Below are 25,338 nucleotides of genomic sequence, written 5' to 3'. Positions count from 1 at the left end.
ATTTGAAAACTGTGGTACTGTGACAGAACCATACGTTTGTCAGGAAACCGGTATTTTGTTATGACTGTTAGGGGACATTTAAACACTTACACATCAAATAAATGATTGATTGGCATATTTTATTACAAATGTCAAATGTGAACTTTAAGTACAAAACAGAGATAAACATACACATGGTGATTGTTTGAAATGGGGGCAAAGTTACCTGCACTGGACAAAAGAGAGGGGAAGTGTATCAGCCCAAGTGATCCTAGGGGAGTGGCTGTGTGTTTCAGAGGAAATGGATGCAACACCCAGGAGTTTCAGAATATTGTCAAGATGAGAGTCCATATATTTTCTATACTTCTGAATGAGTTGTATGTTCCATTCCAACTGCACAAGATGCTGAAATGTGTTCAAGTCAAATATGACGCAGATGACTTTGACTTCAAAGAAAAACTGAAGAAAAGCAGAATTTACATCATAAAAAATTGCATTTAAAATACATAATACATAGCATAAATAGATCACAGAACTGTTAAAACATATTACAGGACATTTATTTTTTAAGCCATTGAAGAGCTAGTGTGATTGTACAGAGTAGCGTTTATTAGGCGGTTCACAAAGCCAGTTATACACATGATGCAGGATTAGACCACTAGAATATACAGATGTCCTATGAACTCCCAAATAATATTGTGTGTGTGTGTGTGTGTGAGAGAGAAAAGAGTGTGTTTGTGTGTTTCAAGAGTGTGTGTGAAGGTATACAATTTGTACGAGGAGTGGCTGAAAAGGTGTGTGTGTGTGAGATAGAGAGAGAGAGAGAGAGAGAGAGAGAGAGAGAGAGAGAGAGAGAGAGAGAAAGGATGTGTATGAATATATTGATTGAAAAAGATTTGAAGTCCTCTCTGTAAGAAATGGAATACATTTTAGCATTATACAGTTAGACTCTTTTGCTTGCAAAATCATGTAGCCTATATGTACGACCTTGTGTAGCCTACTGATTTGATTTGACCATGCAGATATTATCACGGTACTGTCATTTTTCAGAGGTTAGAAAGACATTAATTTAATATAAAATGTAATATGTTCTGTGTAGTAAGATTAAGACATTAGTAAATTGCTTGTTAATTTGTTAGGGAGTGTTTGATAAAGTTAGAACTGAAATTCTTGATACAAACATGGTAAGACTATTCTTGGGATCTGTAAAGTATTGCTATTCTTCTCAGTGTGAATACGGTCTCATCGTTTGTGAAGGAGCAGGCGGTTTTATGGTATATTTGAAAACTGTGGTACTGTGACAGAACCATACGTTTGTCAGGAAACCGGTATTTTGTTATGACTGTTAGGGGACATTTAAACACTTACACATCAAATAAATGATTGATTGGCATATTTTATTACAAATGTCAAATGTGAACTTTAAGTACAAAACAGAGATAAACATACACATGGTGATTGTTTGAAATGGGGGCAAAGTTACCTGCACTGGACAAAAGAGAGGGGAAGTGTATCAGCCCAAGTGATCCTAGGGGAGTGGCTGTGTGTTTCAGAGGAAATGGATGCAACACCCAGGAGTTTCAGAATATTGTCAAGATGAGAGTCCATATATTTTCTATACTTCTGAATGAGTTGTATGTTCCATTCCAACTGCACAAGATGCTGAAATGTGTTCAAGTCAAATATGACGCAGATGACTTTGACTTCAAAGAAAAACTGAAGAAAAGCAGAATTTACATCATAAAAAATTGCATTTAAAATACATAATACATAGCTTAAATAGATCACAGGACTGTTAAAACATATTACAGGACATTTATTTTTGAAGCCATTGAAGAGCTAGTGTGATTGTACAGAGTAGTGTTTATTAGGCGGTTCACAAAGCCAGTTATACACATGATGCAGGATTAGACCACTAGAATATACAGATGTCCTATGAACTCCCAAATAATATTGTGTGTGTGTGTGTGTGTGAGAGAAAAGAGTGTGTTTGTGTGTTTCAAGAGTGTGTGTGAAGGTATACAATTTGTACGAGGAGTGGCTGAAAAGGTGTGTGTGTGTGTGTGTGTGTGTGTGTGTGTGTGTGTGTGAGATATATATATATATATATATATATATATATATATATAGAGAGAGAGAGAGAGAGAGAGAGAGAGAGAGAGAGAGCGAGAGAGAAAAGATGTGTATGAATATATTGATTGAAAAAGATTTGAAGTCCTCTCTGTAAGAAATGTAATACATTTTAGCATTATACAGTTAGACTCTTTTGCTTGCAAAATCATGTAGCCTATATGTACGACCTTGTGTAGCCTACTGATTTGATTTGACCATGCAGATATTATCACGGTACTGTAATTTTTCAGAGGTTAGAAAGACATTAATTTAATATAAAATGTAATATGTTCTGTGTAGTAAGATTAAGACATTAGTAAATTGCTTGTTAATTTGTTAGGGAGTGTTTGATAAAGTTAGAACTGAAATTCTTGATACAAACATGGTAAGACTATTCTTGGGATCTGTAAAGTATTGCTATTCTTCTCAGTGTGAATACAGTCTAATCGTTTGTGAAGGAGCAGGCGGTTTTATGGTATATTTGAAAACTGTGGTACTGTGACAGAACCATACGTTTGTCAGGAAACCGGTATTTTGTTATGACTGTTAGGGGACATTTAAACACTTACACATCAAATAAATGATTGATTGGCATATTTTATTACAAATGTTAAATGTGTACTTTAAGTACAAAACAGAGATAAACATACACATGGTGATTGTTTGAAATGGGGGCAAAGTTACCTGCACTGGACAAAAGAGAGGGGAAGTGTATCAGCCCAAGTGATCCTAGGGGAGTGGCTGTGTGTTTCAGAGGAAATGGATGCAACACCCAGGAGTTTCAGAATATTGTCAAGATGAGAGTCCATATATTTTCTATACTTCTGAATGAGTTGTATGTTCCATTCCAACTGCACAAGATGCTGAAATGTGTTTTTATTTTCCATCAAATGGGCTGTTGCAATTTTAGTAAATGCCTTATTTTGAATGTGTTACTGGGGACACTATTTCTGTGTATTGTTACTGGGGACACTATTTCTGTGTATTGTTACTGGGGACACTATTTCTGTGTATTGTTTCTGGGGACACTATTTTTGTTGATGTATAACCGGTGTGTGTGTGTGTGTGTGTGTGTGTCTGCGTATAGGCCTTAATGAATACATACCTGTCTATAATTCAACACGTGATGTTCCATTTAAAAAATGCATGTGCCAACATATATATATTCTCTAAAAGATAAAGTTGTTGCATGGCACGACGTATGAAATTGTTGCTAGAAAAGCTGTTGGGTGGTTAGAGTAGCCGACTGTAGAATATTTAAGTGGAAGGTTTTAGTTTGTTGTGCATTGTCATATTTGAAACCATGGCAGAAAATGATAATGACAGATTGAGGAAGTAGTTGTGAGTTATGTTATGTGGTAAATAGGACTACTTCTTCGTTGGAGATGAGAAGGTGTCGGATATTTTCAGCATTGATGTTGTTGTTTTAAATAATTCGGAAATATCCGTGCGTGAATGGGGTGATGAATTGTTGATTTCACCTCTATTTTGGGGCATTTAAAAACCCTCTATATTTGGCTGGGGTGTCATTCAGTATTACTAATGTTACAGGGTGACGCATAATCACATTTTTTTTTTCAGATGTTCGTGGTGGGGGCTGAGAGCAGTGTGAACAACAACTACTGACGCAACTCACAAAACAGATGGACGTGACATGAATGTATTTCTGTCTAATTTACAATTACAATTGTTGTATTCATTTTATGTAGAATGTAGGCTGTCTCTTTTATGCACCTTCATAAGATCTCAAGTGCTGAAAGATCCTTTCAAAATACTAATTGGTTGTAAATATTTTTGCCCTTTTAGCTGTCTTTCATTTTGAAAATGAATTCTGATGGACCTTTATAAGATGGCACTATAGTTGGTAAAGTGAAATTACATCATATTCATAAGATATCTAAGCAGGATGATACAAAATATGCTACGTCTTAATGAATAACCCCTGTTTGAGTAATAGCCTATCATCTGAAGAGATATATGCATGTAAGAATATAAGTTTGCTAATATGCCAAATAGGCAAGGCTACAAAAGGGGGTTAAAACGGCTGAAACGCCAGTTCATCCAAGCCATAACGTAGGCGCTACCTGTCACGTATATTTCGAATGATCTTCACTTTTGTCAAAGAATGCAAATGGTTGCATGACGAATTGTCAAAAGTCAATCGTTTTTCCTATTAAGCACATTTTTCTGAGCACATTGCATTGGTAAAATGTTCTAAGGGCATTTCTGGTTTGTTCATATTTCATGTTTAGTTACATGTCGGTGCAAGCATCCAGCTAGTAGGTTATGGCGACAGTGGGGTGTCTTCAAGACGAAGATAGCCTAGGCTACACTGTTGTGAGAATTTCTGTCTGGATTGCAAGCTAACGAAATGGACATCAAAATGGCCAACAACAAGTCGAAATGTTTCTCCAGAGTCGTGACATCCTGCCAAGGTTACGCATATTCTCTCAATAATCATGTTCGAGTTGTCATTGTGGCTCACAAATGTACAGTGCAATGGAATAAAATGTTAAGACATTCACTGACTGTCTCTCTGTTTATGTAATCACACATCCTCGCTCTTCTCTTCCGTGTTTGGGAAATTTACTCAGAGACGGAAGAGGAAGCGAGACATCTCACTCGCTCCTATTTTCTGGTTCATATACAACTGAGCATACCAGACACAGCTGCTAATGCATTGGTGCCTATGAGAGACCCCTTAAGCAGACCGGAACTTTGACAATTTTTTTGTCACAATTGTGGGAGTGGGGCATCTTTATTTATCCACCATCTTTGATTTACTATGGTGAGACAGCAGTCTCGCGAAACGTGAGAATAGAATGAAACGTGCCAGATGGGATTTGTAGTTTTTTTTTGTTTAGTTTTTTAGGGGGGAGTTGTTCTTGTGCGCGTGCCTCGCCTCTAGCTCTCATAAAACGTAAGCAAAAAAACACGGGTGGGGGTTGTTTTAGGGCGCTTATAAGCTTTATCTGTGAAGTGTCAAATAAAATAAATTGGTATTCGTCACATATGTTTAGACTAACAGTAAAATGCTTACTTACACATACCCTATCACATGTTGTAATTATCAATATAATGGTACCAGGATGCTTAAAATAGGCGAATGAGTCATGTGCAGACGCGTGGCGTGATTTGTTGTTTTAGGGCGCTTATAAACTTTATCTGTGAAGTGTCAAATAAAATAAATGGATATTCGTCACATAAGGGCGGCAGGTAGCTTAGTGGGTAAGAGCGTTGTGCCAGTAACCGAAAGGTCGCTGGTTCTAATCCCCGAGCCGACTAGGTGAAAAATCTGTCGATGTGCCCTTAAGCAAGGCACTTAACCCTAATTGCTAAAGAGCGTCTGCTAAATGACTTAAATGCTTCGTAATCAATATGTTTAGACTAACAGTAAAATGCTTACTTACACATACCCTATCACATGTTGTAATTATCAATATATTAGTACCAGGATGCTTAAAATAGGCGAATGAGTCATGTGCTGAAGGGTGCGAGCTGATACCAATGATTGACATTTCTTTATCCAATGGCGTCTTTCCAAAAGCTCTCCGGGAGGCCGGTGGATAGATGATTGTTCGACCAATCGGAGCATCCTTCCATTCATAAAGTGGTGTGGACAGTTTTTTTGAACGTGTGGGTTTGGAGGGTTTCATAATCCTGACTGAAACTGAAAAACCTGTTCGACAAGAGCCAATAAAATAATAGGAAAATAAATTGCCGTAATGTGCGCCCAATCGCTCCTCACCTAGGACATACATTTGACCCACCCTCCTTCACACAGAAAATTGTATGAATGGGAAGAGACTCTTCGTGATTGAAATGTAAATTCACCAAAGGGTGGGCCGTTTCTTTTGGTAGACAGCTGTTGTAGCCAATCACGAGCGGAGGTGGGTTTGCCGGCAGCTGTAGAGTAGGTGGTGGGCGTGTGCTTAAATCTGGATAGACTAGTGTTGGGGGAGTTGTGGGAGTGTGATGCTACAACCACCTTATAAAGGGACCCACGGTGTGTCTTGAAATTAGAGCACGTTGCCTACATTTGAGGTCTCCACACAGTCACTGAAAAGCCGTTGTCATGCATTCGTTGAAGGTGGAGGACATGTTTCATATGGCCGAGACGCCGCTCTTCTGGGTCGGGACATTCACGGTGGCATTACTTTCTTTGTGGGTGCTCCACCGACTCTTCCAAGGTTTTCGGATATGGGTCTTGGGAAATGGACAGTTGCTCTCTCCGAAACTGGGCAGATGGGCAGGTGAGTTGGTCACACGAATTCCTTACGAAAAAACACAAGTCACGAAGGCTGCTCAATAAGCCTTGAACACGACAAGAAAATGTAAACATTGGGATATTTAGGGAAACTTTGCAATTCCCCAAAAAGCTGTATTCTCATCATTTTTGACGTATCAGCGACATTAGAAAGTTGAGTTGTGTAACAGGGCTATCGAGTAAACGCACTAATTGGTAAACAAGATCATGCTTATTGCTAAATTGGCTTTTCAGTGTGCAACACCCGCACTTCAGCACCTCTGACTGATGTTCCAGACCCCAAACCAGCGTCGTTTTTCGCCCTCCAGTATAGATGAACCACAAACCAAATTGCGCAGGTTGCGCACTCATTCAGAAATCTGTCATGTGTGGGTGAGCATTCATCCAGCGGCACACTGGGCAACCGTAGCCCATCCACTTGATATAGGAGTAACCTGCCCAATTAAGACGTGACCTAATATTTGGATTTTCTCAAAATATAGATTCCTAATGTTGACATCGTTAGGTTATTCAACAGTTTATATAGCCTAGGCTATATGTTGGTTTTGCGTACATTGTTGGCATGTTTTTTGTTGACGCAATGGGTTATCAAATAGATTGATTTTTGCTTATTAGATTGACATTTAGGTTGATAGTTTGTTTGCCTCATTCTTAGCATCTGGCTGTATTTGGTCTAATTCGTATCAAGATATTTTTCTTGTTTCAAAAAGGTTTTTTTGACTAGGGCTTTCTGTCGCCGTTTTGGTCATATAGAAGTTTATCTTCGCTGTTTAGACATTTTAGGATCGTGTCTTTGCATAATGCGCAGACTAGTCTCGTTGGAATAGCCTTGGCCTAGCTTGACCCAGTTATCCAGTCTACTCTTTCGAGATTACTACTGCGTCTGGAGCAGAAGCGCGTTTTCGTCTTGCTGCGCAATTGGCCGAGCGCTCCCCATACCATCCGGATAGGTTTTATCTAGATGTTCTCATATCCAAAAAGGCCATATCTTTCTCAGCATCATGACGCACGTTTGTCTAAAATTGTTTCTGGTTTGGATGATATTATAATTTGGTACAAAATGAATGCCATGTGCGTTTAAGGAATCCAACATGTGTCACATTGGTAGAATGCTTCTTGAATGCATAATGGCTGAGTTAGATATTCTCTCGGTTTCTATGCCTCGGGGTACCGGTGTATGTTGGCACTCTAGCTATGTGATCGGTTATTGTCTTGTCATAGATTCCAAAATCATGTCATGGTTCTCACGTTGCATGGACGTTCGTATGTAACCATTATAGGTAACCCTTGCAGGTTCGTAGTCAATCTCCACATATTGATTGTTGCACATTGATGTTTGGCAGGCTGCCACTAGCCCATGTCACTGTACAATAGGTGACACTAAATATGCATGCCTCGCCCTGAAACCAACCTTCAGCCTCTTCGCGTTAATTTCCAATGATCACAGTCCTCGGTATGTACATCACTGGTGGGGGTGAGGTCTGTGTGGAGGTGACTGTGCCAGGGTATAGGGAAACTTGTTACTCTCCCTGATCCTGAAGCACAGGTCTTGCAGCAAAGTTAAGCAAGACACACACACACACACACACACAACAGGCTGTCTTGCCAACTCCTATGGTCATTGTCTAGACGACACACAGATCTGGGACCAGGCTACCTGTTCATGGCTGTCATGCCAAAGTGTCTTGTTCAGGCTATTGTGTCTATGTTGGTGTCTTCAACAGAGTGTAAAATGGAAACTCACCTGGTGCTCCGCCAATGTGTAGCACTCACTTGGGTGATGCACGGCAACCATTTGTGGCAGAACGCTCACCACACATCAGGTGAAGTGAGGAAGAATGTATGCCAATTAGGAATGAGGGGGATAATTTGAACAAGATGCCAAGCCTGCGGAGTTAACGCATGTCTCAGCCATGTCCCTGGTTTCAACATGGTTCCCATTGCAACACCCATGGCCTGACAAGTAAGTTCCACTTGCCCAAAGCCACTGTCAGAACAGTGTGCCTGTACTGGGCTGGAGTAGGTAACCCAATGCCACTGTCAGAACATAATGTTCTCCCCCTTTGGCTAAGGTTTGGATTTAAAGGTTGAGAATCAGATTCTAGATCTGTTGCAACTTATTTTTTATTTGTCTCGACCTCGGGACCAGGGAGAGGCGACGGTCGAGAGCCATGCGTCCTCCGAAACATGACCCTGCCAAGCCGCTCTGCTTCTTGACACACTGCTCGCTTAACCCGGAAGCCAGCCTCACCAATGTGTCGGATATGTCGGGGGAAACACCGTCCAGCTGGCGACCGAAGTCAGCTTGCAGGCGCCCGGCCCGCCACAAGGTGTCGATAGAGCGCCGGCCAAACCCTCCCCTAACCCGGACGACGCAGGGCTGATTATGCGCCGCCTCATGGGTCTCCCGGTCACGGCCAGCTGTGACACAGCCTGGGATCAAACCCGGGTCTGTAGTGACACCTCATCTGTTGCAACTTCTACCTCTCCGGCCAGTTTCTTAGACACAGATTATGCTTAGTCGTGGACAAAAAATACCACATTTCCATTGAGCGTGCTTTCTAATCCAGGACTAGGCTTAATCTGACACCAGTGAAGAAAGTAATAAAAAAAAAGTTGAGACATCCATTCAGTATTATGATCTCTCTTTCACCCTCTCTGTCTTGCTGTAGCCTACGGGGGTAGGGGAGGAGACGCGTGTAGGAGAGCAGGGGAGGAGAGGCGTGTAGGAGAGCAGGGGAGGAGACGCGTGTAGTAGGGTAGGAGCTGCGAGTAGGGGAGGACAGGAGGAGACGCGAGCACAGGAGGAGACGCGAGCACAGGAGGAGACGCGAGCACAGGAGGAGACGCGAGCACAGGAGGAGACGCGAGCACAGGAGGAGACGCGAGCACAGGAGGAGACGCGAGCACAGGAGGAGACGCGAGCACAGGAGGAGACGCGAGCACAGGAGGAGACGCGAGGACAGGAGGAGACTCGAGGACAGGAGGAGACTCGAGGACAGGAGGAGACTCGAGGACAGGAGGAGACTCGAGGAGGGGAGGTGACTTTAACGCTCGCTCGCTCTCTCTCGCTCTCTCTCTCTCATCTCTCTCGATCTCTCTCTGTGTTAGCGCTCTCTCTCTGTTAGCTCTCTCTCTGTTAGCTCTCTCTCTCTCTCTGTGTTAGCTCTCTCTCTCTGTGTTAGCTCTCTCTCTCTCTGTGTTAGCTCTCTCTCTGTCTGTGTTAGCTCTCTCTCTGTCTGTGTTAGCTCTCTGTCTGTGTTAGCTCTCTGTCTGTGTTAGCTCTCTGTCTGTGTTAGCTCTCTGTCTGTGTTAGCTCTCTGTCTGTGTTAGCTCTCTGTCTGTGTTAGCTCTCTGTCTGTGTGTTAGCTCGCTCTCTGTGTGTTAGCTCGCTCTCTGTGTGTTAGCTCGCTCTCTGTGTGTTAGCTCGCTCTCTCTCTCTGTGTGTTAGCTCGCTCTCTCTCTCTGTGTGTTAGCTCGCTCTCTCTCTCTGTGTGTTAGCTCGCTCTCTCTCTCTGTGTGTTAGCTCGCTCTCTCTGTGTGTGTTAGCTCGCTCTCTCTGTGTGTGTTAGCTCGCTCTCTCTCTGTGTGTTAGCTCTCTCTCTGTGTGTGTGTTAGCTCGCTCTCTCTCTTAGCCCTCGCTCTTTCTCTCTCTCTCGCTCTCTCTCTTAGCCCTTGCTCTCTCTCTCTCTCTCGCTCTCTCTCTTAGCCCTTACTCTCTCGCTCAGCTCTCTCTCTCGCTCAGCTCTCTCTCTCTGTGTGTTAGCTCTCTCTCTCTGTGTGTTAGCTCTCTCTCTCTGTGTGTTAGCTCTCTCTCTCTCTGTGTGTTAGCTCTCTCTCTCTGTGTGTTAGCTCTCTCTCTCTCTCTGTGTGTTAGCTCTCTCTCTCTCTGTGTGTTAGCTCTCGCTCTCTCTCTGTGTGTTAGCTCTCGCTCTCTCTCTGTGTGTGTTAGCTCTCTCTCTCTGTGTGTTAGCTCTCTCTCTCTGTGTGTTAGCTCTCTCTCTCTGTGTGTTAGCTCTCTCTCTCTCTGTGTGTGTTAGCTCTCTCTCTCTGTGTGTGTTAGCTCTCTCTCTCTGTGTGTGTGTTAGCTCTCTCTCTCTGTGTGTGTGTTAGCTCTCTCTCTGTGTGTGTTAGCTCTCTCTCTCTGTGTTAGCTCTCTCTCTCTGTGTTAGCTCTCTCTCTCTCTCTGTGTTAGCTCTATCTCTCTCTCTCGCTCTCTGTGTTAGCTCTCTCTCTCTCTCTCTGTGTTAGCTCTCTCTCTCTCTGTGTTAGCTCTCTCTCTCTCTCTGTGTGTTAGCTCTCTCTCTCTCTCTCTCTCTCTCTGTGTTAGCTCTCTCTCTCTCTGTGTTAGCTCTCTCTCTCTCTCTCTGTGTGTTAGCTCTCTCTCGCTCTCTCTCTCTGTGCGTTAGCTCTCTCGCTCTCTCTCTCTCTGTGTGTTAGCTCTCTCTCTCTCTCTCTGTGTGTTAGCTCTCTCTCGCTCTCTCTCTCTGTGCGTTAGCTCTCTCGCTCTCTCTCTCTGTGTGTTAGCTCTCTCTCGCTCTCTCTCTTAGCCCTCGCTCTCTCTCTTAGCCCTCGCTCTCTCTCTTAGCCCTCGCTCTCTCGCTCTCTCTTAGCCCTCGCTCTCTCTCTTAGCCCTCGCTCGCTCTCGCTCTCTCTCTTAGCCCTCGCTCGCTCTCTCGCCCTCTCTCTCTTAGCCTTCTTTCTCTTAGCCCTCTCTCGCTCTCTCTCTTAGCCCTCTCTCGCCCTCTCTCGCTCTCGCTCTCAGCTCTCTCTCTTAGCCCTCGCTCTCTCGCTCTCTCGCTCTCTCTCTTAGCCCTCGCTCTCTCTCTTAGCCCTCGCTCTCTCTCTTAGCCCTCGCTCTCTCTCTTAGCCCTCGCTCTCTCTCTTAGCCCTCCCTCGCTCTCTCGCTTAGCCCTCCCTCGCTCTCTCTCTTAGCCCTCGCTCTCTCTTAGCCCTCGCTCTTTGCCCTCTCGCTCTCTCGCTCTCTCTGTTAGCCCCCCCTCTCTCTCTCTGTTAGCCCCCTCTATCTCTCTCTGTCTGTTATCCCTCTCTGTCTGTTATCCCTCTCTCTGTTCGCTCATCTCCATCTCTCTTAGCTCTCTCTCTCAGCCCCTCTCTCTCTCTCTCAGCCCCCTCTCTCAGCCCCCTCTCTCTCTCTCTCAGCCCCCTCTCTCTCTCTCTCAGCCCTCTCTCTCTCTCTCTCTCTCAGCTCTCTCTCTCTCTCTCAGCTCTCTCTCTCTCTCTCTCAGCCCCCTCTCTCTCTCTCTCTCTCTCAGCCCCCTCTCTCTCTCTCTCTCTCAGCCCCCTCTCTCTCTCTCAGCCCCCTCTCTCTCTCTCTCTCTCTCTCAGCCCCCTCTCTCTCTCTCTCTCTCTCTCAGCCCCCTCTCTCTCTCTCAGCCCCCTCTCTCTCGCCCTCTCTCTCGCTCTCTCTCAGCCCCCTCGCTCTCTCTCAGCCCCCTCTCTCTCGCTCTCTCTCAGCCCCCTCTCTCTCGCTCTCTCTCAGCCCCCTCTCTCTCGCTCTCTCTCAGCCCCCTCTCTCTCTCGCTCTCTCTCAGCCCCCTCTCTCTCTCTCAGCCCCCTCTCTCTCTCTCAGCCCCCTCTCTCTCTCTCTCTCTCAGCCCCCTCTCTCTCGCTCTCTCTCAGCCCCCTCTCTCTCGCTCTCTCTCAGCCCCCTCTCTCTCGCTCTCTCTCAGCCCCCTCTCTCTCGCTCTCTCTCAGCCCCCTCTCTCTCGCTCTCTCTCAGCCCCCTCTCTCTCGCTCTCTCTCAGCCCCCTCTCTCTCTCGCTCTCTCTCAGCCCCCTCTCTCTCTCTCAGCCCCCTCTCTCTCTCTCAGCCCCCTCTCTCTCTCGCTCTCTCTCAGCCCCTCTCGCTCTCTCTCAGCCCCCTCTCTCTCTCGCTCTCTCTCAGCCCCCTCTCTCTCTCGCTCTCTCTCAGCCCCCTCTCTCTCTCTCAGCCCCCTCTCTCTCTCTCTCTCAGCCCCCCCTCTCTCTCTCTCTCAGCCCCCTCTCTCTCTCTCTCTCTCTCAGCCCCCCCCCTCTCTCTCTCTCTCTCAGCCCCCCCCTCTCTCTCTCTCTCTCAGCCCCCCCCTCTCTCTCTCTCTCAGCCCCCCTCTCTCTCTCTCTCTCTCAGCCCCCTCTCTCTCTCTCTCTCAGCCCCCCTCTCTCTCTCTCTCTCAGCCCCCTCTCTCTCGCTCTCTCTCAGCCCCCTCTCTCTCGCTCTCTCTCAGCCCCCTCTCTCTCGCTCTCTCTCAGCCCCCTCTCTCTCGCTCTCTCTCAGCCCCCTCTCTCTCGCTCTCTCTCAGCCCCTCTCTCTCGCTCTCTCTCAGCCCCCTCTCTCTCTCGCTCTCTCATCCCCCTCTCTCTCTCTCAGCCCCCTCTCTCTCTCTCAGCCCCCTCTCTCTCTCGCTCTCTCTCAGCCCCCTCTCTCTCTCTCAGCCCCCTCTCTCTCTCTCAGCCCCCTCTCTCTCTCTCAGCCCCCTCTCTCTCTCTCAGCCCCCTCTCTCTCTCTCTCTCAGCCCCCCCCCTCTCTCTCTCTCAGCCCCCTCTCTCTCTCTCTCTCTCAGCCCCCCTCTCTCTCTCTCTCTCAGCCCCCTCTCTCTCTCTCTCTCAGCCCCCTCTCTCTCTCTCTCAGCCCCCTCTCTCTCTCTCTCTCAGCCCCCCCTCTCTCTCTCTCTCTCAGCCCCCCCTCTCTCTCTCTCTCTCAGCCCCCCCTCTCTCTCTCTCTCTCAGCCCCCCCTCTCTCTCTCTCTCTCAGCCCCCCCTCTCTCTCTCTCTCTCTCTCAGCCCCCCTCTCTCTCTCTCTCTCTCAGCCCCCCCTCTCTCTCTCTCTCTCAGCCCCCCCTCTCTCTCTCTCTCTCAGTCCCCCCTCTCTCTCTCTCTCAGTCCCCCCTCTCTCTCTCTCTCTCAGTCCCCCCTCTCTCTCTCTCTCTCAGCCCCCCCTCTCTCTCTCTCTCTCTCTCAGCCCCCCCTCTCTCTCTCTCTCTCTTAGCCCCCTCTCTCTCTCTCTCTCTCTTAGCCCCCTCTCTCTCTCTCTCCCTCTTAGCCCTCCCTCTCTCTCTCTCTCTTAGCCCCCTCTCTCTCTCTTAGCCCCCTCTCTCTCTCTTAGCCCTCTCTCTCTCTCTCAGCCCTCTCCCTCTCTCTCTCTCAGCCCTCTCTCTCTCTCTCTCTCTCAGCCCTCTCTCTCTCTCTCTCTCAGCCCTCTCTCTCTCTCTCTCTTAGCCCTCTCTCTCTCTCTCTCTCTTAGCCCTCCCTCTCTCTCTTAGCCCTCCCTCTCTCTCTTAGCCCTCTCTCTCTGCCCTCTCTCAGCCCTCGCTCTCTCTCAGCCCTCGCTCTCTCTCAGCCCTCGCTCTCTCTCAGCCCTCGCTCTCTCTCAGCCCTCGCTCTCTCTCAGCCCCCGCTCTCGCTCTCTCTCAGCCCCCGCTCTCGCTCTCTCTCAGCCCCCGCTCTCGCTCTCTCTCAGCCCCCGCTCTCGCTCTCTCTCAGCCCCCGCTCTCGCTCTCTCTCAGCCCCCTCTCTCTCTCTCTCTTAGCCCTCGCTCTCTCTTTTAGCCCCCCCTCTCTCTCCCTCTCTCTGTTAGCCCTGGTTTGTGTGTGAAGCTGGAGTGGGGCTGAAGAGCGAGCGAGAGCGGCGTTGCAGTTCATGTGACGAACACGCTCTGGGGCTGCTGGGTAAAGAATGCTGCAGCTCCCCCCCCCACCACCACTCCTCTCCATCCTCCATCCCTCTCTTTTCCATTTTTCATGATATTTTTTCTGTCTTTCTCTCTCCTCTCTTCTTTCCCTCCCTCCGTTTCTTCACCCACTGGTCTTTATTTGTTAGAAAATTATTTTGGAATAGCCCACACTTTGTCGCCACGATAAAAATAATCCCACAAGTTTCCTGTCCACTTGTCCTGTTTAGTCAGTCTGAATGGTTTGAACCTAAACCCTTTTCTACTGACTTTTTGTCAATGTCAGTTTATTCAGCCTTTGTTAGGAATGGAGCGTGTTAGGAGAGCCCACCTTAGCAGTATAGCTGTTTTTTTTATTTTTATTTATTGTTGTATTTGACCCCCTTTTCTCCCCAATTTCATGGTATCCAATTGTCCCATCGCTGCATCTCCCGTACGGACACAGGAGAGGCGAAGATCGAGAGTCGTGCGTCCTCCGAAACACAACCCAACTGAGCCGCACTGCTTCTTGACACAGTGCCCGCTTAAACCGGAAGCCTGCCACACCAATGTGCCGGAGGAAACGCCGTACACATGGCGACCGAGTCAGCGTGCACTGCGCACTGCCCGCCACAGGAGTCGCTAGTGCGCGACAGGACAAGAACATCCCTGCTGGCCAAACTCTCCCCTACCCTGGATGGCGCTGGGACAATTGTGCGCCGCCCCATCGGTCTCCCGGTCGCGGCCGGCTGCGTCAGAGCCTGGACTCAAACCAGGATCTCTAAGTATAGCAGTTTTTAATGGGGTGAACTGAATACGATTCACTGTACAAGACTGCCCGTAAGTGTTGATTTGGTAGTCCAATATCAAAGCACCAGTTCTCATTTGTGCAGGTGTCAAGTCAAAGTGCAACACACAACACATAGTGTAGTGCCCCATTTGGAGTCCGGCGATGTATTGCATCAGAAATACTTCAGTATTGCTAATGATCTCTAAACCTGTCAATCAATAGCGTGTCAGTTTCAGTCGAGAGTGTTGGGTATTGGAATCAGAATGGTTACCTCCTCCTTGGAATTAAATCGGAACCCTAACACCGTTCTTCTCTTGCATTCTGTTCGTCTATTGGTTGTCTGAGTATCGGTGGAACATTCGAGACCTGCATTGACATCGTGCAAAGCTCTACAGTCGAGTTTGGGTATTGGATACCTCCTTGGCAATAACTCTTGACTGTAGAGCTTTGGGACGCTTTTAACCATAATTGTAAGGTTTGTAGGTGCAACCTGAGAACATAACATTGCAGTGTTTCATATAGAAAATGAATGCCCATAACTGGCTTTCATTTAGAATGGTGTTTTTATGAATCCCCAGTTACACTATTCTAAAGGAATGCCTGTTCTGGTCATTCAAAATATAATATATGCTACAGTTACAGCATGTTATCCATTGAAATTAATTTGTTCTATTTATGTTAATCTTGTAATAAGTTATAATCCCCCCCCAAATATATGCTGTTTTGGGACCTGGGTGGCACTGAAGTATTTTTTTAAAATGTATTTCTCTTGGCTCATATCGCTATGCAATTTTTAAAATGTATCTCTCTTGGCTCATATCGCTCTGCAGTATTTTTGTTTGTTTGTTTGCCCATGTGACCTTCTTCCTCTGCTATTTAAAGCGGCGTGTGTCTGAGAGTGGGAGGTGTATGGAGGACACGTTGGATCTTCTACTGCAGCCTCCCCTCCCCACCACACACTCCTTTCTTGGGTTGGGGAGGGGGCGGCTCGTTGATAGGAGGGAGAGGGGTGCGACAGATGACGTAACGAGAGGAGAGGGAGGCTCGCCTCTCCTTATAGAGAATGTTAATCGGGATGGAGATCTACTTGTAGTTTGGCACCCATTTTGATTTGCTCTGTTTAGGGAGCTACAGCGCTATATTGTATACAGCCATGAACTGTGCTGAAATAGGATGCTAAAATAAGGACGCTTGCACTGCTCCAATGTGTCTTCCCGTATATCTTTTGTCAGGGGGAATGCATTGCTGAGTGCAGACACGATTCCAGCCAATGCAGGTGTTTTTTTTTCTCCTGCTCCCTTTTCCTTGACAAGGTATCTGCTATGAAGAGACCTTTACTAAAGAATCTCTGTTGCATGAGCTTTACTAAAGAATCTCTGTTGCATGAGGCTCTAGTCTACAGTATGTGTTTTCAGTTTCAAGAGACCCTATGTGTGTTCCAGGCTGCTCGACGCGACTGAGTTGCATAGAGTAGCCATAGGGGGTCTGTAGGGGGACGAGGTCGTCGCGGCAGGCAGGGGCAGCTCCGCTGTGCGTCCGAGGGAGGGAACATCGATATACAGCAGCTACCTCGGCTACGTGATGTGCAGCACTCAGCGCCGAGTGCAAATGATGCCCCCCACTCGGGGCATCATTGAGCCAAAATGGCATTTAGGATATTTTTTGGTCTTGAAGGTAATCTGCATAGAGGAGATGGAAGTGAAACGTTTGAGCCAATGAGACATTCTACAATCCAATTCAACACCATGGAAACATGTATACATGCGCACACACAGTAACACCCCCCCCCCCCCCCCCCCCCAAGCATCAGTTGGTGTCACTCACGTGCCTGCTTGCGTAGCACCTTTCTGTGAGGATTGTCACTGACGTAACGCTCGACTCGCGTGAGGGGAATTAACAATTCTACTGGGAGCACTGGTGTGTGTTTGTATGTCTGAGACTGAGAAGTTTGGACACATTGTTCCTTTCTGGGTCCATGAGTGGAAATGTTGAATGAATGGGTGATTTGCAATTTTCCAGCATCTCGTCTTTTTCATCTATCGTTTTATTCCATATCACAAGAGTACAACGCAATGGGGCAGTCTACGAATGCATCTGAAATGGTGCCATGAATTAGGATATCCACTTGCAACAAATTGTTTTTTTTACTCACTCACTAGTTTTTTTTTTCCTCCCTCGTTGACAACATTTAGTTTATTGAAAGAGTGGGGCTGTTATATAGTATAAGGGAGAGATGTAGCCATTCATGAGTTACAGCACAGGGGGAGGGGTTTAAGATGCTTTGTAGGGTCAGTAGTTTTGCATTTCAGAATGTCGTAGGTTTCTGCAAGGAAATGGTCTTGAGCAATACTTTTTTTTTTTGTCTCGCTCTGTTTTTCCTGTAGAGTGGATGGAGTGACGCGAACATGGTGTTTCTTTCTCTCTTCCACCCACCCTTTCTGTCAATCTTGTGAATACCCCCCTCCTCCTCCCATCCCTCAGTCTCCACTCTTTGATCCCCTCTCTATACAGTAAATTTTGATGTACACACTGGTGAAAGTTTGCGCAATAATGCTCTTGAGCGCGCACACACACACACACACACACACACACACACACACACACACCTACATGTCAGGGGATGAATAGTATGTGCACAAACCCATGCACCACAGTTCCCTTAGGATTCCATAGGCATATTTAACTTTTAGTGTGAGGTGCAAACCCTTGACGTTCCATGTGTCAATATCTCAGTGGAATGTGGTCTGTGCAGATTCAGAATCTCTCTTACCTCCCCACCCTACGGCCCATTCTCTTACCTACCCAAGGGGGTGTGTGTGTAACTGTAGTCTTTAACGTCTGGCCATGCCCTGTGTACCATCTTTTGTCTAGTCAACCTGATGTGATGCAGTCAGTTGCCCATTGATGCTTTTCTGCCAAGGAGCGTTTCATTCTTAAGATGGGCTTCTTAAGGGGTCTGCTCATCTTTTTACTTTGTGCTTCTCTTTCTCCCTCCTTTGTTCACTTTCTCTCTCTCTGTCCTCTTGCTCTCTGTTTCTATTTTTAGCCACCCCTAGGATCCCTGCTCTCCCACTCTCCTCTCCTCCCCCTCTCCTTTCCTCCCTCCAGCTCGGTGCTAGATAATAATGGCTACTGCTTGTGTGAATCTTTGATCAGCCCTGGGTTGGTTCCTCTACTACAGTGCTACTCATGGTGCACAATGGTTTGTGGTGAGGGAATAGTAAGCATTGGTGCCCCCTTCCCACCCTGAACATCCTGCATCTGGTGGCTTTGGGTAGTGGTGACAGGAAATAGGGGTGACGGGCAGAAACTGGTTAAAATAGCCGTGCTCTGGCTCCTGACAAGGTGAGGGGAGCAGATAATTTCACAAGAACATCAGACCGGACTCCTTGTACATCCATCTATCCTGCTTGGGCTCCACTGTCTTTAGTTCTATACAAAGTGGTTACAACAAAGACTATCTCTTCGGGCCAACTGTAAAGAGCATTGTCAAGAGGCCTCGTTTTAAAATGAGTCGGCGTAGCTTAACGATAACGTTATAGTGTTGATACTAGTTTATTTTCTTCATTCAGTACCACGTGTATTCGTTAATCCACATGACAATGGACGAACAAGGTTGTTGGGTGTGTCTCCTTGACTGATTTTGCTGTTGTCACAGATATAATTGTATTGACGCGTTTGCCATTCAGTCACCAGTGAAGGCTGCAGTACTATGGAAACTCTTTATTGCTGCACTGAGCTGTTTTGATCGTCAGGAATTGCATGAGGACACTTACATGTTAATGTGTACTGAACAAAAAATATAAACACATGTATAGTGTTGGTTTCATGAGCTGAAATAAAAGATTCCAGAAATGTTTCATACGTACAAAAAGCTTAATTCCCTTAAATTCTGTGCACAAGTTTGTTTACATCCCTGTTAGTGAGCATTTCTTCTTTGCCAAGATAATCCATCCAGCTGACAGGTGTGGCATATCAAGAAGCTGACTAAACAGCATGATTATTACACAGGTGCACCTTGTGCTGGGGGACAATAAAATACCACTAAAATGTGCAGTTTTGTCACACAACACAATGCCACAGATGTCTCAAGTTTTGAGGGAGTGTGCAATTGGCATGCTGACTGCAGGAATGTCCACCAGAGCGGTTGCCAGAGAATTGAATGTTAATTTCTCTACCATAAGCCACCTCCAACGTCGTTTGAAAACCATAGATCTGGCCTCTCTCTATGCTGGCCTCTCTATGCTGACTCCTCCCCCTTTTTTTCTCTCCAGTTGTGACGGGAGCCACAGACGGAATCGGGAAAGTCTATGCAGAGGAGGTGAGTTTCCTGCATGGGCCCATTATTTAATTTCCTCCATAGAAATGCTCTCACACACACAAGCAGTGGTACCAAGGCTACCACACAGTTCCATGTTGAGTTGGAGAACCCTTGTCACCCTTGTCATTGGGCCATGTGTTTAGAGTAGCAGTAAAAGCCCAAGTCAAGACGTAGTAGTTGGCCCATGCAACATCATAGCTTGATTCCTATTAAGTCTCTCATTCAAGACCAGTAAGGTTCCCTGGTTCAATATGGTCTTCAATAACTGGGGTGATGGTTTTCAGGTATACTCAACCTTCTCTCCCTCGTCCCTCACTCTCAGCTCGCTCGAAAAGGGTTCGCCATGATGCTCATCAGTCGCTCCCAGGACAAGCTGGATGACGTCGCCAGGCAGCTTGGTAAGTGTGTGAACCGGGATGTGTGTGTGCACCCCTTTCAGACTGACTGTCAGTCATCCCAGTGCTAATTAGTGGAGTATTGTGTGTGTGTGTGCACGCGCCAGGTCTGCTGATGTATAAGCTAGGGCCACTGTAAAGAGCTTCCCCAGCCATCGCTAAAGGCAAGCCTGTGTACGTCATTACAGGAACTCAATATGACATGAGGATACACATACACACTCCCCTCTGGAAGCCCTTCAGATGGCTGGCGGCACTTTTTAACTTTTGATACTTCAGTACATTTTAGCAATTCCATTTACTTTTGATACTTAAGTATATTTAAAACCAAATACTTTTAGACTTTTTACTCAAGTATTATTTTACTGGGTGACTTTTACTTGAGTCATTTTCTATTAAGGTATCTTTACTTTTACTCAAGTATGACAATTGGGTGCTTTTTCCACCACTGGATTTCATGGCACACCTGTTAATTGAAATGCATTCCAGGTGACTACCTCATGAAGCTGGTTGAGAGAGTGCCATTTATTAAATCAAATCAAATCAAATTTTATTGGTCACATGCGCCGAATACAACAGGTGCAGACATTACAGTGAAATGCTTACTTACAGCCCTTAACCAACAGTGCATTTATTTTAAACAAAAAAGTAAGAATAAAACAACAACAAAAAAGTGTTGAGAAAAAAAGAGCAGAAGTAAAATAAAGTGACAGTAGGGAGGCTATATATACAGGGGGGTACCGTACCGTTGCATAGTCAATGTGCGGGGGCACCGGCTAGTTGAGGTAGTTGAGGTAATATGTACATGTGGGTAGAGTTAAAGTGACTATGCATAAATACTTAACAGAGTAGCAGCAGCGTAAAAAGTAGGGGATGGGGGGGCAGTGCAAATAGTCCGGGTAGCCATGATTAGCTGTTCAGGAGTCTTATGGCTTGGGGGTAGAAGCTGTTGAGAAGTCTTTTGGACCTAGACTTGGCACTCCGGTACCGCTTGCCATGCGGTAGCAGAAAGAACAGTCTATGACTAGGGTGGCTGGAGTCTTTGACAATTTTGAGGGCCTTCCTCTGACACCGCCTGGTATAGAGGTCCTGATGTACTGGGCCGTACGCACTACCCTCTGTAGTGCCTTGCGGTCAGAGGCCAAGCAGTTGCCATACCAGGCGGTGATGCAACCAGTCAGGATGCTCTCGATGGTGCAGCTGTAGAATTTTTTGAGGATCTGAGGACCCATGCCAAATCTTTTTAGTCTCCTGAGGGGGAATAGGCTTTGTCGTGCCCTCTTCACGACTGTCTTGGTGTGTTTGGACCATGATAGTTCGTTGGTGATGTGGACACCAAGGAACTTGAAGCTCTCAACCTGTTCCACTACAGCCCCGTCGATGAGAATGGGGGCGTGCTATTATGATTATTTATTATTATTATGATGATGATTATGATCAACTGCTAATTGTGTCAAAGGAGAAGAGGGAGAGAGAAAGAGAATTAGGTTTTTAGGGTTCTGTTTTGGCCCCCTCCTGTTTGAGTAGGGAAAGTTGTGTATTTTATCTACTAATTTCAATGGAATGTTTGGTGTTGAAAGAGTGATCGATCACCTGTTCGATGGTGCATGGAATGGGCTTAGTGCAATCAGTGAATGGGCTGACTGATGATAACGTATGAATTGTGTGGTGTGAGTGTACGTTTTGGTACGTGTTGTGGTGCAGTACCAGTCAAAAGTTGGTGTTTTTCTTAATTTTTACTATTTTCTACATTGTAGAATATTAGTGAAGACATCAAAACGATGAAATAACACAGAATCATGTAACCAAAAAAGTGTTTAAAAAATCAAAATGTATTTTAGATTCTTCAAAGTAGCCACCCTTTGCCTTGATGACAGCTTTGCACACTCTTGGCATTCTCTCAACCAGCTTCACCTGGAATGCTTTTCCAACAGTCTTGAAGGAGTTCCCACATATGCTGAGCACTTGTTGGCTGCTTTTCCTTCACTCTGCGGTCCGACTCATCCCAAACCATCTCAATTTGGTTGAGGTCAGTGAATTGTGGAGGCCAGGTCATCTGATGCAGCACTCCATCACCCTCCTTCTTGGTAAAATAGCCCTTACACAGCCTGGAGGTGGGTTGAGTCATTGTCCTGTTGAAAAACAAATGATAGTCCCACTAAGCCCAAACCAGATGGGATGGCATATCGCTGCAGAATGCTGTGGTAGCCATGCTGGCGAAGTGTGCCTTGAATTCTAAATAAATCAGACAGTGTCACCAGCAAAGCACCCCCACACCATAACACCTCCTCCTCCATGCTTTACGGTGGGAAATACACATGCGGAGATCATCCGTTCACCCACACTGCGTCACACAAAGACACGGCGGTTGGAACCAAAAATCTCCCGACCAAAGGACACATTTCCACCAGTCTAATGTCCATTGCTCGTGTTTCTTGGCCCAAGCAAGTCTCTTCTTCTTATTGGTGTCCTTTAGTAGTGGTTTCTTTGCAGCAATTCGACCATGAAGGCCTGATTCACACAGTCTCCTCTGAACAGCTGATGTTGAGGTGTCTGTTAATTGAACTCTGTGAAGCGTTTATTTGGACTTCAATTTCTGAGGCTGGTAACTCTAATGAACTTATCCTCTGCAGCAGCAGTAACTCTGGGTCTTCCATTCCTGTGGCGGTCCTCACGAGAGCCTGTTTCATCATAGTGCTTGATGGTTTTTGCGACTGCACTTGAAGAAACGTTCAAAGTTCTTAATGTTTGTATTGATTGACCTTCATGTTTTAAAGTAATGATGGACTGTCATTTCTCTTTGCTTATTTGAGCTGTTCTTGACATAATATGGATACCCCCCTACCTTGTCACAACACAAATGATTGGCTCAAACGCATTAAGAATGAAAGAAATTCCACAAATTCACTTTTAACAAGGCACACTTGTTAATTGAAATGCATTCCAGGTGACTACCTCATGAAGCTGGTTGAGAGAATGCCAAGAGTGTGCAAAGGGTGGCTATTTGAAGAATCTCAAATATAAAACATATTTATTTTTTGGGGGGGGGTTACTACATGATTCCATATGTGTTATTTCATAGTTTTGATGTCTTCACTATTATTATAGAAAATAGTAAAAAATACAGAAAAACCCTTGAATGAGTAGGTGTTCTAAAACTTTTGACCGGTAGTGTATGTTGTATTAATGTCTCACCGTTAACCCAACTGTGTTTTCCTCCTGTTTACAGAGGAGCAATACAAGGTGGAGACCAGGACCATCGCTGTGGACTTTGGCCTGCTGGACATCTACCCCAAGGTCGAGGCTGGACTGGCTGGCCTGGAGATCGGGGTGTTAGGTGGGTGTGTCCTTTTGTCTTGCTCGCTGTGTGTCCACACAAACCACATTTCTCATCTGTTTCACAATATATTCCAACAAACCGCCATTGGTCTGATAATATACGCAGATAAATGTCTCTCGCTCACACACTTTTGCAGTGTATTTTTTTTTTTTTACAATTCCAAGCAACACAGACTGACAATATATGGTGGCATGCATGTTAACATTTAGTTTATAACACCACATACCGCTGTTCCATGGTATGTCCGGTGTCTCTTCTGTCATATTCTTTGACACCTTAATAAATAAGATGCAGTCAGTCCTGAGCCTGGCGTTATGATGTGACACTAAGAAGCTGAAGCAGTAGAAGTGGTACTCTATTCTCAGTGTGGTCATTTTATAATTAAACGCCTGGTAGTATGACTTCTTTAAAAAGTACCTAAGGAGTTTATTAGTGTTCAGATCTCACACTCCATCTGTCCACATTCTGGCTGTGTGACAGTGTCATGTTCAGGCATTGTTCTTTGTGTGAGAGCCCATGAGTACATGTGCTGCTTGGCTTGTTCTTCCAGTTTAAGGTGTGGTTGTGATCCCATTTATAAGGTTATGCTGCCTCCTGGCGGTTTGGAAGTGTAATAGCAGCACCATTTTTATTTCCTGATTTTTTGTCTCGTCTGCTTTTAAAAAATTCAACAGTGAACAATGTGGGAATCTCCTATCCCTACCCCGAGTACTTCCTGCATATTCCTGATCTGGACAATGTGAGTATTTTATGTTTTTAGTTTAATGATGCATGGGCTCACCATCAGTTACTGTTATAGGCCAATTTCTATCTTGCCCTGTTTATCAAAAGTGTTGGAAACTTCAGCTGACTGGCTTTCTTGATGTCTAGTATTCTCTGGTATGCAATCTGGTTTCTGCTCAGGTTATTGATGTGTCACTGCAACCTTATACAGTTGAAGTCAGAAGTTTACATACACCTTAGCCAAATACATTTAATCCGAGTAAAATTTCCCTGTCTTAGGTCAGTTCGGCTCACCACTTTATTTTAAGAATATGAAATGTCAGAATAATAGTAGTGATTTTTATTTCAGCTTTTATTTCTTTCATCACATTCCCAGTGGGTCAGAAGTTTACATACACTCAATTAGTATTTGGTAGCATTGCCTTTAAATTGTGTAACTTGGGTCAAACGTTTCGGGTAGCCTTCCACAAGCGTCCCACAATAAGTTGGGTGAATTTTGGCCCATTCCTCCTGACAGAGCTGGTGTAACTGAGTCAGGTTTGTAGGCCTTCTTGCTCGCACACGCTTTTTCAGTTGTGCCCACACATTTTCTATAGGGTTGAGGTCAGGGCTTTGTGATGGCCTCTCCAATACCTTGACTTTGTTGTCCTTAAGCCATTTTGCCACAACTTTGGAAGTATGCTTGGGGTCATTGTCCATTTGGAAGACCCATTTGCGACCAAGCTTTAACTTCCTGACTGATGTCTTGAGATGTTGCTTCAATATATCCACATACATTTCCTTCCTCATGATGCCATCTATTTTGTGAAGTGCACCAGTCCCTCCTGCAGCAAAAGCACCCCCACAGCATGATGCTGCCACCCCCGTGCGTCACGGTTGGGATGGTTTTCTTCGGCTTGCAAGTGCCCCCTTTTTCCTCCAAACATAATGATGGTCATTATGGCCAAACAGTTCAATTTTTTTGTTTCATCAGACCAGAGGACATTTCTCCAAAACGTATGAACTTTGTCCACATGTGCAGTTGCAAACCGTAGTCTGGCTTTTTTATGGCGGTTTTGGAGCAGTGGCTTCTTCCTTGCTGAGTGGCCTTTCAGGTTATGTCGATATAGGACTCATTTTACTGTGACTATAGATACTTTTGTACCTGTTTCTTCCAGCATCTTCACAAGGTCCTTTGCTGTTGTTCTGGGATTGATTTGCACTTTTCGCATCAAAGTACGTTCATCTCTAGGAGACAGAAGGCATCTCCTTCCTGAGCAGTATGATTGCTGCGTGGTCCCATGGTGTTTATACTTGCGTACTATTGTTTGTACAGATGAACGTGGTACCTTCAGGCGTTTGGAAATTGCTCCCAAGGATGAACCAGATTTGTGGAGGTCTACCATTTTATTTCTGAGGTCTTGGCTGATTTCTTTTGATTTTCCCATGATGTCAAGCAAAGAGGCACTGAGTTTGAATGTAGGCCTTGAAATACATCCACAGGTACACCTCCAATTGACTCAAATGATGTCAATTAGCCTACCAGAAGCTTCTAAATTCATGACACAATTTTCCAAGCTGTTTTAAAGGCACAGTCAACTTAGTGTATGTAAACTTCTGACCCACTGGAATTGTGATACAGTGAATTATAAGTGAAATAATCTGTCTGTAAACAATTGTTGGAAAAATTACTTGTCATGCACAAAGTAGATGTCCTAACCGACTTGCCAAAACTCTAGTTTGTTAACAAGACATTTGTGGAGTGGTTGAAAAACTAGTTTTAAT

General features: G+C 45.5%; 1 protein-coding gene across 1 annotated transcript in view; it reads left to right on the top strand.

Moving 5' to 3' along the window:
* Positions 1-6,112: 6,112 nt before the first annotated feature.
* The window catches only part of LOC311148823 (very-long-chain 3-oxoacyl-CoA reductase-A-like), a 31,941-nt gene continuing 12,715 nt past the window's right edge, over positions 6,113-25,338 (top strand). Inside the window, exons 1-5 of the mRNA XM_084185818.1 lie at positions 6,113-6,344; positions 19,070-19,116; positions 19,439-19,514; positions 22,741-22,848; positions 23,526-23,590. Of these exons, the coding sequence (XP_084041944.1) occupies positions 6,167-6,344; positions 19,070-19,116; positions 19,439-19,514; positions 22,741-22,848; positions 23,526-23,590 (474 nt within the window). The 5' untranslated portion in view covers positions 6,113-6,166. The remainder of the gene's footprint in view (positions 6,345-19,069; positions 19,117-19,438; positions 19,515-22,740; positions 22,849-23,525; positions 23,591-25,338) is intronic.

This window comes from Coregonus lavaretus (genome assembly GCF_964263955.1).
Source record: "Coregonus lavaretus genome assembly, chromosome: 21".
In the NCBI taxonomy this organism is placed as follows: Eukaryota; Metazoa; Chordata; class Actinopteri; order Salmoniformes; family Salmonidae; genus Coregonus; species Coregonus lavaretus.
This window is presented reverse-complemented; position numbering and strand designations above follow the sequence as displayed.